The sequence below is a fragment of the Oncorhynchus clarkii genome, chromosome 1, assembly GCF_045791955.1.
Source record: "Oncorhynchus clarkii lewisi isolate Uvic-CL-2024 chromosome 1, UVic_Ocla_1.0, whole genome shotgun sequence".
In the NCBI taxonomy this organism is placed as follows: Eukaryota; Metazoa; Chordata; class Actinopteri; order Salmoniformes; family Salmonidae; genus Oncorhynchus; species Oncorhynchus clarkii.
The window spans coordinates 63863376-63878838 of record NC_092147.1 but is presented as its reverse complement, the minus strand read 5'-3'; the positions used below and the strand labels follow the sequence as shown (position 1 = coordinate 63878838).

The 15463-nt window shown below is 43.2% G+C and overlaps 1 protein-coding gene across 2 annotated transcripts in view; it reads right to left on the bottom strand.

Moving 5' to 3' along the window:
- The window catches only part of LOC139410405 (THADA armadillo repeat containing), a 104073-nt gene that overhangs the window by 13533 nt on the left and 75077 nt on the right, over positions 1 to 15463 (bottom strand). For both annotated transcript variants that reach the window (XM_071155797.1, XM_071155798.1), the window contains exons 34-36: positions 12342 to 12414; positions 12094 to 12244; positions 11634 to 11756 (exon numbers count right to left, since the gene is read on the bottom strand). In XM_071155797.1, the coding sequence (XP_071011898.1) occupies positions 11634 to 11756; positions 12094 to 12244; positions 12342 to 12414 (347 nt within the window). The remainder of the gene's footprint in view (positions 1 to 11633; positions 11757 to 12093; positions 12245 to 12341; positions 12415 to 15463) is intronic.

Sequence of the window (15463 nt, the reverse complement as noted above, 5' to 3'; positions counted from 1 at the left end):
TCATTACGTCCACATATCTGTATCTCAGGGTGGCAAGGGACTCCTATCTAGATGACCAGCGGGAGGGACACGGTCATTTTAGTGTTACATTTTCTTTTTCCTGGTGCAAAATCAAATATACCACTCAACATTGATCTCTTTATGCTATGCCCGGAGAAGGTGTATAACAGTTCAACAGTCTCATAAAACTGTTTAAAAACTCTTGACACATTTTTAACAGAGACATTGAGCAAGGTTAAATTGTGCGCTACGCAACGCACAACAGCAAGCGGCTCTTTTTCAGATATTCTGGCCTGCACACCCGAATAGACCCCGCTTATGTTAGCAGATCCATCATACCCCTGCCCAGGACATTTTGAAATGTCCCGCCCATTATCCTCTATGCTGCCCAGGACTTTAAGTTGATGCTCAGCCACTGATGTGTCAGCAGCCTCCAGAAATCCCAAAAACGACTGACGGTCAGATCTGTGGCGACATTATCGGCATCCCTTATCACTCGATGAACTTGGTTTAACTGGTCTACTTTGGATACATCCGGTGTCCATAATAACAGAAACAAAAAAATGGGGCATCCTGCATCTCTCCCTGGATGTCACACTTCATTCGCTCGGTTAAGATATAAATCAGCTCGTTTTGGATTTGAGGACTGAGATAGTTAATTAACAGATCCTGGGGTGCGTTCTAAAAGTTCTCAGAACTGGGTCGTAAAATGACAGTTCAATTATACTGAGACGATTCCTGTCCCAACTTTTCACAGTGTCCCTAACTATGCGCTAGAACAAATGTGCTGCATTTCTGCGTCAATAGCGCCATTGAGCTTCCATTGCTCATATACAAAAACAGGCACCCATGTGAATCTGGGATGTCTCATGACATGCTATTTTGTATGTTAGATGGCGACAATCTCTCACCCCATTCACCCATGCATCAGAGAAGGGGCACTCCGATCTCCGAACAGCCAGCAAGGCTCACAATACGCCCAATCTAGCCTGGCCGAATAACATAGCCATGTACGTGGTCATTTGATTCCAGCCTTGGTTGTAGTGGTGTAATACGACTCGGAAAAACACCGCCTTTCTTTATCTCTTGGGAATGGGCCAGTAGGCTTACACGAGCCTAATGCAATAACGTGCTATTTAACCTTTGCATCCATATTTGTTGCATAATGCCCCCTGTCAGTTGGATAGGTTAAAAGGCCATCAGCCCCACTTCCACCTGTTTCCTCAGCCGCCACGATTCTAGCCTTGCCCTGCTCCTCTTCCTCCCTGCCCAGCCCAGGGATAGTCTGGCTTGTGCTCAGGGTCATATCCGCCGATACCTGACAACCTGTATCCTCCTCTGTCAAAGTTGCCGTTTCTGGCACGATGGAACAGCTTGGCCTTGGCTCACTTGACCCGCCAAAAGCTGCTGCTGGCGATGACAAACCTACATCCTCTTCTGGTCCCGCTACATTGCTTGTGCTAGCAACGGCTGCACTTGAACTGCATTTGAAAAAGGAATCTAATTTAACTAATTCTGATACCTCCTTTGCTTTCTCATTTTTGGCCTTCCTCTTTTGGGCTCCACTTTTGTGTTGATACATAGCTGATTTTTAAATCCTTAATTTTCTATTCTCGACTTAATTTTCCCCCTGGCCATTGTCTCTTGATAGCTAGCTCAACTGTTGCTTAAAACAATGACAGAAACAACAAGGCTTTGGAGAGTATTTGCACGATGAATCCCAGAATGCATTTCATTATCTTAAATTAAATTTGTCAACTATACACAAAAATTTCATGCTGACTTTTTGTTGGTGAAACCATCAGTGGGATCATTTATCATATAGCCTGTGTTAAAGAAAGATCTTCAACATATCTTAGAGTTGATGGACCCACGTCAACAATTAATACTTGGGCATGGTGGGGTGGTATTGAAATTACATAGGGGGCCCGCGGCTCCACAGAGCTGCACCGGCTGAAGCTACGGCACCTACCAAGTGCACAAAGCAAGGTCCATATAGAAATGGTATGTTTGTGGAAGATCTTGACTGGCCTGCACAGAGCCCTGACCTCAACCCCATCGATCACCTTTGGGACGAATTGGAACGGTGACTGCGAGCCAGGCCTCATCACCCAACATCTGTGCCTGACCTCACTAATGCTTTTATGGCTGAATGGAAGCAAATCCCCCAGCAATGTTCCAACATCTAGTGGAAAGCCTTCCCAGAAGAGTGGTCTGTTATAGCAGCAAAGGGGGTGGCAAACTCCATATTAATTCTCATGATTTTGTAATGATATGTTCCATGAGCAGGTGTTCACATACTTTTGGTCACTTAGTGTAACTGCATATACCGATAACATTATTTGATAACTGGTTAGATGGTAAGTATTTCCAACACATTTTAATTTGACATCATAGGGAATAGGCTGGATAACCATGCCCTCCATTTAACGTCACATCCCCTAAATGGTTTTTTCCCGGTATGACGTCAGCATTCTTTGGAATTCTGATCAGTTTTATGAAATAACTCCAACAGAAAAAGGTGCAACTTTGCATTGGCACTTTTGAATCATAATCTAATAGAAATCCGTTGTAGTGGGCGTGGCCTATGGCACGGTTTTAGATGCCCTCCTCTTGGCCGCAGTGACAGCATTTTACAGTTTTAAAGTTTGTTTCCTGCTATTCTACAAATTTTGTCATTGGGCAGAGAGAAACATTCTAGTTTCAAAGCTATTTTCATGCAATTATACACATTTCGCCATTGGCTTGTGCCTTGTTCTATCGGTTTTGGAATTTCATATTCTCCCTGACTGTCAAATTTTTATTTTGGTTATTGTTAGTTCTCAAAGATGGTCTTATTTAAAAAAGATGTGATGTAGCAATGCATCTTTTCTACGTACTTTCTGGTTTTAGTCGTTTAAGTTTACACTGAAAACATTTTACCATCCTGATTATTTTGTTTTCAGTGGCGGCCATGATTTATGCATATAGGGGAAACACAGGGCTCCACTGTAGTTCAGCCTTATCAGGCTACAAGGACTGTATAATACTATAGAACAAAATGTTGAAAGGTTGTTCTCTCTCTCATACTTCTAAATGCATAACTAACTTGTAGAAGAAACAAAAAAAGAGGGAAGTGCTGCTAGGATACAAAATAGTAGATCTTTGTAGATAGAGAATGTGCTCTTTGGTAAATGGATTAATTGATCATTTTAAAAAACGAGGACATGACTAACTTTCCAAGTCAATTGACCATCTACTGTGGTTGACAATCTACCATACCATCTATTGTACTACATTGTGTTTTTTGGGTACTAAGTCAAGCCCTCTTCCTTTATATACCACCCCTACGTTGAAATACGTCTGTGGATATGAAGTAGAGTACCTGCTTGGGTCTACTGGGGTGAAGGGATGGAGTCTGATTCACTTCCATATCAAAAGGCAGAGAGCTGGTCATTACATGGCTTTGGCTTGACACCACCACCACTTTACCCTGCCACGTTAGGTCGTAAACATGCCCCCATCCCCATTACAGTACTCTGTAGGCAGACACGGTGGCTGGGCTGAATGTAGACAGGACATCAACACACAGTGTCCCTTTGGACAGCAGAATAATGTACGCTCTGTAGAGTCCATGAAGAATTCTGACGCCCACACATCAGGGTTGAACTCTCAGGAAATGACTAGTGTGGTGAGGAGGGAGAAATGACAGGGGATCCCCAGGACACACACCACACAAACACACAGCAATTATGTTCATTTTATTCCCATCCTGTTGTAGAAAAAGCATATCAGTCTTAGTCCTCTGGTTCGTATCTGACCCTGCTCGGCCCCAACGTACACATTGATGTATAGACATCGATGTTCTTTTTATTAGAGAACAATGAGGTGATGTTATCACTGGAGGCAGGGTGGCTCCTGTGTTTTCACCAGGAGAAGAAGCTGGGAAAATAAAGGAAGTGTGTCTTGAGGAGAGAAAGTCACACTGAGCAGACAGATGTCAATACCAGAGGTTGGAGCTGGTTCAGGGAACAGAACTTTTTTTTTTTTTTGAGGAACTGACAACGAAGGTGATCTATACTGTTCCGGAACAGAACAGTTATTTAAAAAGCATAGAAAACCAGTTTTTTTTATTTAAATTGAACCTTTATTTAACTAGGCACGTCTGTTAAGAACAAATTCTTATTTACAATGACGGCCTAACCCGGCCAAACCTGGACGATGCTGGGCCAATTGTGTGCCGCCCTATTGAAGTCCTAAACACAGCCGGATATGATGCAGCCTGGATTCAAACCAGGGACTACAGTGACAACTCTTGCACTGAGATGCAGTGCCTTAGACCGTTGTGCCACTCGAGAGCCCCGGCTAATAACGTCATTTTACTTTACGGTTATTTTTTTTTTACCCAGTCCCACAAAAAAAAAAAAATACACATATGTAAACCCTGACTGTCAGTCAGAAACATATTCCAGTGTCTGCCTGCCTGCCAGTTGAAACTCTTCATCAGTGTGTGTGTAGGCTACCTGTTCCTCGCCTCCGACCGAGAAATGAATGGTCTACTGTAGCTACTGACGTTACAGGCATGATTCAGAAATTAGGGAATTTTTTTTATTTAAAGAGAACAACGGATACACTTTTTCAATGCTAGTTAATAGCCCTTTAGAACCCATTGCGGCTGTCGACGGCCTTTCTTTAAATTACTATAGCGGCTTCGAAAGGCCTTGTTTTTCTAACAATAATATCTGTGTCAATATCGCAAAATGTACTTGTTAACAATCTGTTGTGGTATATGGGTGGCTGTTGTCATTAACCAGAAACAGGTTATTTGGTCATTTCACTTTTCAAAGTTTATTTTTTACTTCATTACTCAATACTTTCACCGTGAAAGTGACTGTGTTGGTTGATGATACGGAGTCGGACCCGTCCTTGAGAAGCGATGATGTCGAGGTGAGTGAAATAAGTCAACAACAGATATACAGTGCTGTGAAAAAGTATTTGCCCCCTTCCTGATTTCTTATTTTGTTGCACATTTGTCACACTTATATGTTTCAGGTCATCAAACTAATTTTAATATTACACAAAGATAACCCAAGTAAACACAAAATGCAGTTAAGTGATGATTGATTTATTAATTGGAAAAAATCTATCCAAACCTTCATGGCCCCATGTGAAAAAGTAATTGCCTCCTAAACCTAATAACTGCTTGTGCAGCAACAACTGCAATCAAGCATTTGCGATAACTGCCAATGAGTCTTTCACATCGCTGTGGAGGAATTTTGGCCCACTCTTTGCAGAATGGTTTTAATTCAGCCAGATTGGAGGGTTTTCGAGCATTAACCACCTTTTTCAGGTCACGCCACAGCATCTCAAATCGGATTCAAGTCCGGACTTTGACGAGGCCACTCCAAAACCTTATTTAAACGTTTTTTTTAAGCCATTCAGAGGTGGACTTGCTGGTGTGTTTTGGATCATGGTCCTGCTGCAGAACCCAAGTGCGCTTCAGCTTGAGGTCACAAACTGATGGCCGGACATTCTCCTTCAAGATTTTTTGGTAGAGAGAAGAATTCATGGTTCCATCAATCACAGCAAGTCATCCAGGTCCTGAAGCAGCAAAGCAGCCCCAGACCATCACACTACCACCACCATACTTGACTGTTGGTATGATGTTCTTTTTCTGAAATGCTGTGTTACTTTTATGGTCAGATGTAACGGGACACACACCTTCCAAAAAGTTCAACTTTTGTTTCGACAGTCCACAGAATATTTTCCCAAAAGTCTTGGGGATCATCAAGATGTTTTTTGCCAAAAGTGAGACGAGCCTTTATGTTCTTTTTTTGTCAGCAGTGGTTTTTGCCTTGGAACTCTGCCATGGATGCCATTTTTGCCCAGTCTCTTTCTTATAGTTGAGTCATGAACACTGACCTTAACCGAGGCAATTGAGGCCTGCAGTTCTTTAGATGTTGTTGTGGGTTCTTTTGTGACCTCTTGGATGAGTCGTCGCTGCGCTCTTGGGGTAATTTTGGTAGGCCGGCCACTCCTGGGAAGATTCACCACTGTTCCATTTGTGGATAATGGCTCTCACCGTGGTTCGCTGGAGTCCCAAAGCTTTAGAAATGGCTTTGTAACCCTTTCCAGACTGATAGATATCAATTACTTTGTTTCTCATCTGTTCCTGAACTTCTTTGGATCGCGGCATATCTTGCTTTCTGAGATCTTTTGGCCTACTTCACTTTGTCAGACAGGTTCTATTTAAGTTATTCCTTGATTCAACAGGTCTGGCAGTAATCAGGCCTGGGTGTGGCTAGTGAAATTGAACTCTGCTTTCCAAAAAATGTGATTAACCACAGTAAATTCATGATTTAACAAGGGGGGGGGGGGACAATTACTTTGTCACATAAGGCCATGAATACTTTTTCATTAAATAATTGTGAAATACTTTTTCACAGCACTGTATGTTTGATGCAGTCGATGTTTGATGCTGTGAAATTTGGGGAACAGGTGTCGTGCAGCGGTCACGTTAGGGTAGATGCCGACGCAATTAATTTGGAAACTGTCGTAAATAATCAGCTAACATTGGCAAACTCTGTAGTTAGTCTGTCAGGCGAGAAAGCAATCGTTGATTTAAGGGGAGAGAGAGAGAAACGAATGGGAAGCGTGTAACGTTTTAATATGGAAACCCCTTGTTAGGAAGAGAGTATGTGAATGGTTGAGAAAAAGACCGTGTGAGAGGGAGACAGATCATTTTCCACCTACAATTGTATCCTATTTGTTGCTCCTCTCCCTCTGTTATTCAGTACCTCGGTCAGTGAAAGTGAGGGAAGTGATGCGGAGAGTCAGGGCTCAGGAGCAAACGGCTGGGAGGAAGAGGAGTTCGAGATGATTGGAGGGTTAGACATGTGGAGCAAGGAGGGAGGGGTGGAGTGAGAGTGGAGGGAGAGAGGAAGAGGAGAGGAGGAAGAAGAGGGAAGAGGAGGGAGAGGGAAATAGAGGAAGAGGCGGTGATATTGAAATATTATTTCTGTTCCAGAGCTTGCAATGGATTATAACAAGAAAATGGGTGGGGTTGACCATCTTGACCAACTGAGGAACTAATACAATTTTGGACGCACAGTCAGAAATTGGTGGAAGTAAGTGTTTTGGGGGATGCTCAACATTGTAATTATAAATGCATTCATTGTGTAGGGGACCCTGCAAAGGCTCCTCCCAGAAACCTCAGGAATTGGTCCCCGAAGGCATTCAAAATGCAGCTTGTGCATTCACTTTGTGATAATGCTATAGTGGCAGGAAGAGGGGAGCCAAAACTGTGGCACCAGGGCGTGTGAACCGCTATGGAACTCATTGGAAAGCAGGTGAAGTTTGAAGGGCACAAGAGAGGGTGTGTGGTGTGCATCCAGAGGTGATGCTGCAGGTCAAAGAGTGGGAGATGTTTAAGAAACCTCCTTTGGGTGCTCTTTGTGTCTGTGCCACTTTACAGGAGGGGGCAGTTCTTCCAGAAGTTCCATGACATGTTGTAAGCTAAATGTAAGCCATCTTACATTGTAGGAAACAATGTAAGATGGCACCGACAGACATGGCAGCTCTGCTTCTAGCTCCTAAGCAACTTTGTTTTTGTGTGTGTTATTTCTTACATTGTTAGCCCAGAACGTTTTTTTTTTGTGATATTACATACAGCCGGAAAGCACTTGTGGATATCAGAGCAGCTGTAACTCAACAGCATTACGACCAGGAATACGACTTCTCCGAATTGCATCATTAGTAAGTACCCTCCAGGGTAATTTAACTTATCCCAGAGGCTGCTCCATGATGCCACCGGCGGAGAAGAGGTATTCGAAGTGGACTTCTAGTCCGACTCAGGAGGCGTGCACACCATCCACCGCTTCCGAGTATATTACTTGCTAATTCAGTCTCTGGACAATAAAGTAGACGAGCTCAGGGCGAGGATCTCCTTCCAGAGACACATCAGGGACTGTAACATGCTCTGTTAAACAGTATCATGGCTCTCTCGGGATAAACTGTCCCTGTCCATACAGCCAGCTGGATTCTCAATTCATTGCGCAGACAGAAATATAAAAAAAACTCTCCAGGAAGAAGAAAGGTGGTGGTGTATGTTCCATCATTAACTACTCATGGTGTGATAATACAGAAACTCAAGTCCTTTTGTTCACCCGACCTAGAATACCTCACAATCAATGTATTACCACCCAAGATAATTATCTTTGGTTATAGTCACAGCCGTGTATATTCCCACTCAAGCCGATACCACAACGTCCCTCAAGGAACTACACTAGACTTTATGCAAACAAAACCACATATCCTGAGGCCGCATTTATTGTACCTGGGAATTTTAACAAAGCAATTTTGAGGAAAACACTACCGAAGTTCTAGCAACACATTGACTGTAGTACTCGCTCTGGAAAAACACTAGAAAAGCAGTGGGGGGGTTATCACCCTTTCGAGATGCCTACAAGGCCTTCCCCCGCCCTCACTTCGGAAAATCAGATCAAGATTCCATTTTGCTCCTCCCTTCCTATTAGGCAAAAACTCAAACAAGAAGTACCCATGCTAAGGTTTATTCAGCGCTGGTTTGACCAATCGGAATCCATGCTTCAAGATTGTTTTGATCATGCGGACTGGGATAGGTTCCGGGTAGCCTCTGAGAATAACATTGATGTATACATGGACACGGTGACTGAGATCATCAGAAAGTGTATAGGGGATGTTGTTCCCACGGTGACTATTAAAACCTATCCAAACCAGAAACTTTGGATAAATGGCAGCATTTGCGCAAAACTGAAAGTGCGAACCAAGGCATTTAACCATGGCAAGGTAACTGGGAACATGGTTGAATACAAATAGTGTGGTTATTCCCTCCGTAAGACAATCAAACAGGCAAAATGTAGGTACAGAGACAAAGTGGAGTCGCAATTCAACGGCTCAGACACGAGAAGTATGTGTCGGGGTCTACAGACAATCCCAGATTACAAAGGGAAAACCAGCCACGTCGCGGACACTGGCGTCTTGCTCCCGGACAAGCTAAACACCTTTGCCCGCTTTGAGGATAACACAGCGCCACCGATACGGCCCGCTCCCTAGGACGGTAGGATCTCGTTTGCCTTGGCCCCTAAGACCCTCACAAACTCACAATTGAAAGTATCACTGCCTGGTACGGCAACTGCACCGCTCGCAACCGCAGGGCTCTCCAGAGGGTGGTGCAGTCTGCCCAACGCATCACCAGGGGCACACTGCCCGACCTCCAGGACAACTACAGCACCCAATGTCACAGGAAGGTCAAAATTATCATCAAGGACATTAACCAAGGCCTGTTCACCCCACTATCATCTAGAAGGCGAGGTCAGTACAGATGCATCAAAGCTGTGACCAAGAGACTGAAAAACAGCTTCTATCATCAGACTGTTAGATAGCCAACACTAGCCGGCTACCACGGAGATTTGTATAAACCTTGCTGTCTGTCCAACATTTGCAACATTGTTTCAATATTGAAATTCGGTAGCCAGCTGGCCCATAGTAATGAACGCGTTGGGAGACGGGACGAGACAGACAGCCAGTCGAAATCATGAATCAGCTGGGATCATTTTTATGGATATAAACAATGAAATGTCAATAGAAAACAGGTACAATGAAATGCAGATAGTTTGCATTCTTTCCAGCTTCAGTTTGAAGTGATTGTTAGCTGTGTTGTTGGCTAGCTCCTCTGAACAGTCTCCTGACGAGAGAGCGCATTTTCTATACCAGGCGAAATCACGCATCATTAGATCATTGTTATGGATGTAACTACAAAATGGTAAGATGTTTTAATTTAAATTTTGGTGCCACTCTGCACACACAAGCTTGTTACCAAATAAATGTCACTAGAAAACAGCTTAAACTAATGCAGCTACTTTGCTGTTATTCTGGCTGCATTGTTTGACATGACTAAGTAAGCCGTATTTGGCTGGCTAGCGAGCAAGGGAAAAGAATGTTGCCAGCCAGTATGGCAATTGAACATTTAGAACGAACGACTGGGTCGTGTCTCTGACTTGTGGAAAGATGAAATAGTATAGTATGAATAAATTCACCAAAATAGCATTATTTGAAGGTTGGTAACCCGTTGTATAAAATTGATAATACCCTCGAAGTCGGTGTTTGCTGGATATATTGGGCCTAAACACCCGTGCCAATATATCCTCCAAACACCGGCTTCTCTTGCATTATCACTTAAACAGTTATCACATTTCACATTGGATTTATTAACTACAAAATGGTAAGATGTTTTAATTTAAATTTTGGTGCCACTCTGCACACACAAGCTTGTTACCTAGCTAGGTTGTTAGCTAGCTCTGGTCTAGCTCTCAAACTCTAGGAGGCATTATGTGTAATGTAATGGAACTGAGAGTCATGATCAAGGGCTAGCGCTGGTCCAATGTTAAGACAATTCTCTGAAATTAAAAGACAATTCCCTGAAATTAAAAGACAAAGTTCCTTCATAGAAGCCGCTCATCCGTAGGCCTAATTCAGATAATGCATGTCATAACAACAGATTGCCAGCGCTCTCCTCACCTGCAAAAATTTCAGCAACATGTCGCACCCTACACTACACTTGTCTCTCCAACGCATGTACATAGCTTGCCTGTTCCATAAAGCTGCTCTATCAACTGGTGAAGTAATTTCATGTTGGGATAAATGTGAAATAAAATAAAACATTAAGACGTTTTAAAAAATAACAGAAAGGAATAATATAAACTGCTAGTTTTGTTTTGAACCGGTTGAGAACTTTATTCTGCTGGACGGAAAAGTGGAACTGAACAAAAAGTGGTTCTGTTCACAGCGAACCGATTGGAAAATAAGCTCAGTTCCAAACCCTAGTCAAAACTCTGGTGCTGTGAGTGCCTGCCTGCACGACAAAAGGGGTGTTTTTGAGCGGTCTCATATTTCAGTGAGTGGGGCAGTGTGTGTGTTAGTTTGAGAACGCATTCTGGAGGCGAATGAAACGCACACCTGTTTAGGCGAGGTGCTGGCTAGCAGAGTAAAACACTTGAAAAACGAAAGGCGAGCCGCACACTCTAGGAGCTGAGATGCAATCATTTAATAACCTAATATCCAACGTTTCACCTGATGAAGACAGCCTGTCTGTCGAAACTTTGGATATTAGGTTATTAAATGACTGCATCTGAACTCCTAGAGCGTGCGGCTCTCCTTTTCATGTTTGAGAGCGCATCCATGTCCCAAGAGCTGGAGTTACAAAATACTTTGCAAAACAAAGAACAAACGCTTCAGAGCTATGACGAATCACCACACACACAAATGATACCCAGCACCGGTGTACCGCCCCCCGCCAAACTAGATTTAGCACCCCTCATTCCGGGAACCCTCCCCAATCTTAGCGAGAAACAGCGTCAGTGCCCCTCCCCAACATGTGTGTGTGTTTGACACTGTGACAGAGACGGTAATAGAAAGATTATGGGGTAACTGTATATGACCTCTATATCTGAAGTATTTACAACACATCCACAAGCACTAACTAAACATGATGTAGCAGCTGGATGTAGTGGTACTCACGCACTAAAATGTTCGATTTCGAATCAGATGGAATTTTGTTAAGCATCCCTTGTGTGTGTTTCAGTGCGTGCGTGTCTGTGCTGAGGTGGTGAGCATACCTGGGTTCAGTAGGTGTGTAGGGAGGTTGGAGATGAAGTCAGCAGCTCTGTCTCGGACATCCTGGTCCTCGTCCTGAAGTAGAGTGAACAGACCTCTCCACAGAGACACTGTGTGGGACACACCTGGCACAATCAAAACTTTATTAGGACACAGAGAGATGTATGAAAATGTATTAAACTACATTTGCATTCGTCACAGTCCATTTCTGCCTTAAAGTTCAACTTATCGATTTTTATTTTATGGACGGGTTGCATAAGGTTTTTTTGGCGGACAATAATCACCGTTGTCCAGCATCCTTCCGCGGATGACTCCAATTTTTTTTTTAAAAGCATTGTCTACCTGTAATTTTCATACACACAATCTTTGTGGCTGTGTCCTTAAAATCACAACCAGAAAATACCAACACAAAACAACTGTAGCTCCCACAAATACATTCAACTTCCATATAGACCTACTCACCCAATGGTAGGTTGGGGCTGGTCAACAAGGTGGGTGTAGCGTTGACCAGTACGTCTGCAGCCATCATCTTGACCTCTGCATTTTGCTCCACACCGCAGGACTGAGACACCAGCGCCCCCCAGCGCCCCAGACACGCTACTGCAGCCACACCCTGGTCGGAGAAGGACATAAACATAGACAAAACTTATGTCACTGCAGGGCATGGTAAACGCACACAATTTCCCAGCTGGATCATTGGTGGTTCTTACCTGAGGGTCACTGTGTACTAGGTGCACCACCAATCTAGAGGCCAGGGTCAGGGAAGCACAGTGCAACTCCACACTGGAATACAACACACACAAACACAACAGTAAAACAAGGACAGTGTGAGATCTTTATCAACTCAACACTGCAGTAACACACTGCACAAAGAAAATGAGCCCCTACACAACACCATTCAATAAAGCTGTGTGTAAAAACATTCACACAGAACTAACGTATCAAATATTTGTCACATGCGCCGAATACAACTGATGCAGACTTCACCGGGAAATGGTTGCTTAACAGCCCTTCCCAACGACACTGTTTAAAAATAAATCATAAAATAGTAACACAAGAGGAATAAAATAAAAGACACTGAACAAAAATATAAAACACAGCATGTAAAGTGTTGGTCCATGTTTCATGAGGTGAAATAAAAGATCAGAGAAATATTTCACATGCACAAAAAGCTTATTTCTCTCAGGTGTGGCATATCAAGAAGCTGATTAAAACAGCATGATCATTACACAGGTGCACCTTGTGCTGGAGACAATAAAAGGCCACAAAAATGTGCAGTTTTGTCCCACAACACATTGCCACAGATGTCTGAAGTTGAGGGAGCGGGCAATTGACATGCTGACTACAGGAATGTCCACCAGAGCTGTTGCTAGAGAATTGAATGTGTATTTCTTTACCATACGCCACCGCCAATGTCGTTTTATAGAATTTGGCAGTATGTCCTACTAACCTCACAACCGCAGACCACGTGTATAGCGTTGTGTGGGCGAGCTGTTTGCGGATGTTAATGTTGGGAACAGAGTGCCCCATGGTGGTGGTGGAGTTATGATATGGGCAGGCATAAGCTACGGACAACAAACACAATTGCATTTTGTCTACGGCAATTTGAATGCACCGAGATGCCGTGACGAGATCCTCATGTTTCAGCATGATAATGCACACCCCCATGTCACAAGGATCTGTACACAATTCCTGGAGGCTGAAAATGTCCCAGTTCTTCCATGGACAGCATACTCAGACATTGGGGATGATCTAGATCGACGTGTACGACAATGTGTTCCAGTTCCCGCCAATATGCAGCAAATTCACACACCCACTGAAGAGGAGTTGGACAACATCCCACAGGCCACAATCAACAGCCTGATCAACTCTATGCTAAGGAGATGTGTCACGCTGGATGAGGCAAATGGTGGTCACACCAGATACTGTGATCCACACCCCTACCTTTAAATTTTTTTTTATTCCCAGTCATGTGAACGCCATAGATAGGGGCCGGATACAATTATTTAAATTGACTGATTTCCTTATATGAACTAACTTAGGAAAATCTTTGGAATTGTTGCATTACCAATCAATGTGCAGAGGTATGAAGTATTTGAGTTAGATACAGTGCCTTCAAAAAGTATTCACACCCCTTGACTTTCTTCATTTGACACTTGTAGCCAGAAAGCTGTCTAAGAGCAGGTTTAACCTCTCTACTGTTAGAAAGCCGGATCAACTAAGAATACCTAAGGGTGAATTAAACTATTTTGAAAACGCAATTAAGGGAATTAACTGGAATGATCTCTTGTCCTATACAGACGTGGAAGCTGATAGTCTGGTTTTTCTATCCACAATAAATAGTTTCCTAAAGAAAATCAAATCCAAACCTGGCCAGAAGAGCACTCTTCCTTGGAGAAATCAGGAAATTGATGAAAGACCGTGATTATGCTCTAAAAATAGCCCTAAGACCCAAATTAGAGCAGGACAGACGTAGGTTTACCATGTTGAGAAATCAGACAGGCCAAGGCAAACTTTTTTATGAACATAATTGGTGAAGCAAAGGGAAATTCTAAATTGATCTGGGAGAATCTAAAAAAGTGAAACAGGGAAAGACCATAGTAACACTGCAAAAAGACTAGAAATCATGGTGAATAACAATCTAACACAGGATGCAGTCGAAATAGCAATAGCCTTCAATTCCTACTTTATTGACTCTGTCAGGGTACTGACACAGAACCCCTCCACTGGTTTCTTGGGCTCAGTGCTAGTAAATGACGCTCAACCTGTCTTCATCATAAGGGAGGTTTCTGAGTCAAAGGTGAACAAGGTGATTAGCTCACTAAAGAACTCTAAAGCCAAAGATGTGTTTGGGCTGGACTCTACCTTTCTTAAAAACTACAAAGAGTCACTCATTGGCCCCCTTACTAAGGTCACCAACACAACTATTGGTCTCGGGGTGTTTCCAAGGGTATGGAAGTCGACCATAATAATGTCCATCTTAATGACCCTGCTGACGTGAGTAACACCTGTGGTGTCAAAGGTTGTTGAAAAGTGCGTAGCAGAACAACTGATTGCCCACCTCAACAACAGCCCCTTCACATTACACTCCATGCAGTTTGGCTTCAGAGCGAAACACTCCACAGAAACGGCCAACTGTTTTCTTCTGGAAAATGTGAAGTCCAAGATGGACAAAGGGGGCGTTGTTGGGGCTGTGTTTCTGGACCTAAGGAAGGCTTTTGATACTGTTAACCATGAGATTCTCATCACAAAATTGTCCAACTTCAACTTTTCCCCCGATGCCTTGATGGCAGAACTCAGTGTGTCAGAGTGAGCAATGAGCTGTCGCCCACTCTTAGCTATGATAATAATGTATGCAGATGATACAGTGATATATGTGCATACAAAGAGCTAACAAGCTGCACAAGAACTCACTACTGTAATGGTCCAGGTTACAAAGTGGCTCAGTGACTCGTGTTTGCATCTCAATGTGAAAAACACTGTTTGCATTTTCTTCACAAAGAGGGCAACAGATGCTACTGAGCCAGATGTCTGTGTGTCAGGGGAGAAGCTCCAGGTGGTATCTGATTTTAAGTACCTTGGCATCATACTTGATTCCAACCTCTCTTTTAAAAAGCATGTGAAAAAGGTAATTCAGATAACCAAATTCAACCTAGCTAATTTCAGATTTATACGAAGTTGTTTGACTAGAGGTAGCAAAACTGTACTTCAAATCAATGATACTCAACCACTTAACATACTGCTCGACTAGTTGGGCCCAAGCTTGCTGTACAAAATTAAAACCTATTCAGTCTGTCTACAAACAGGCTCTCAAAGTGCTTGATAGGAAGCC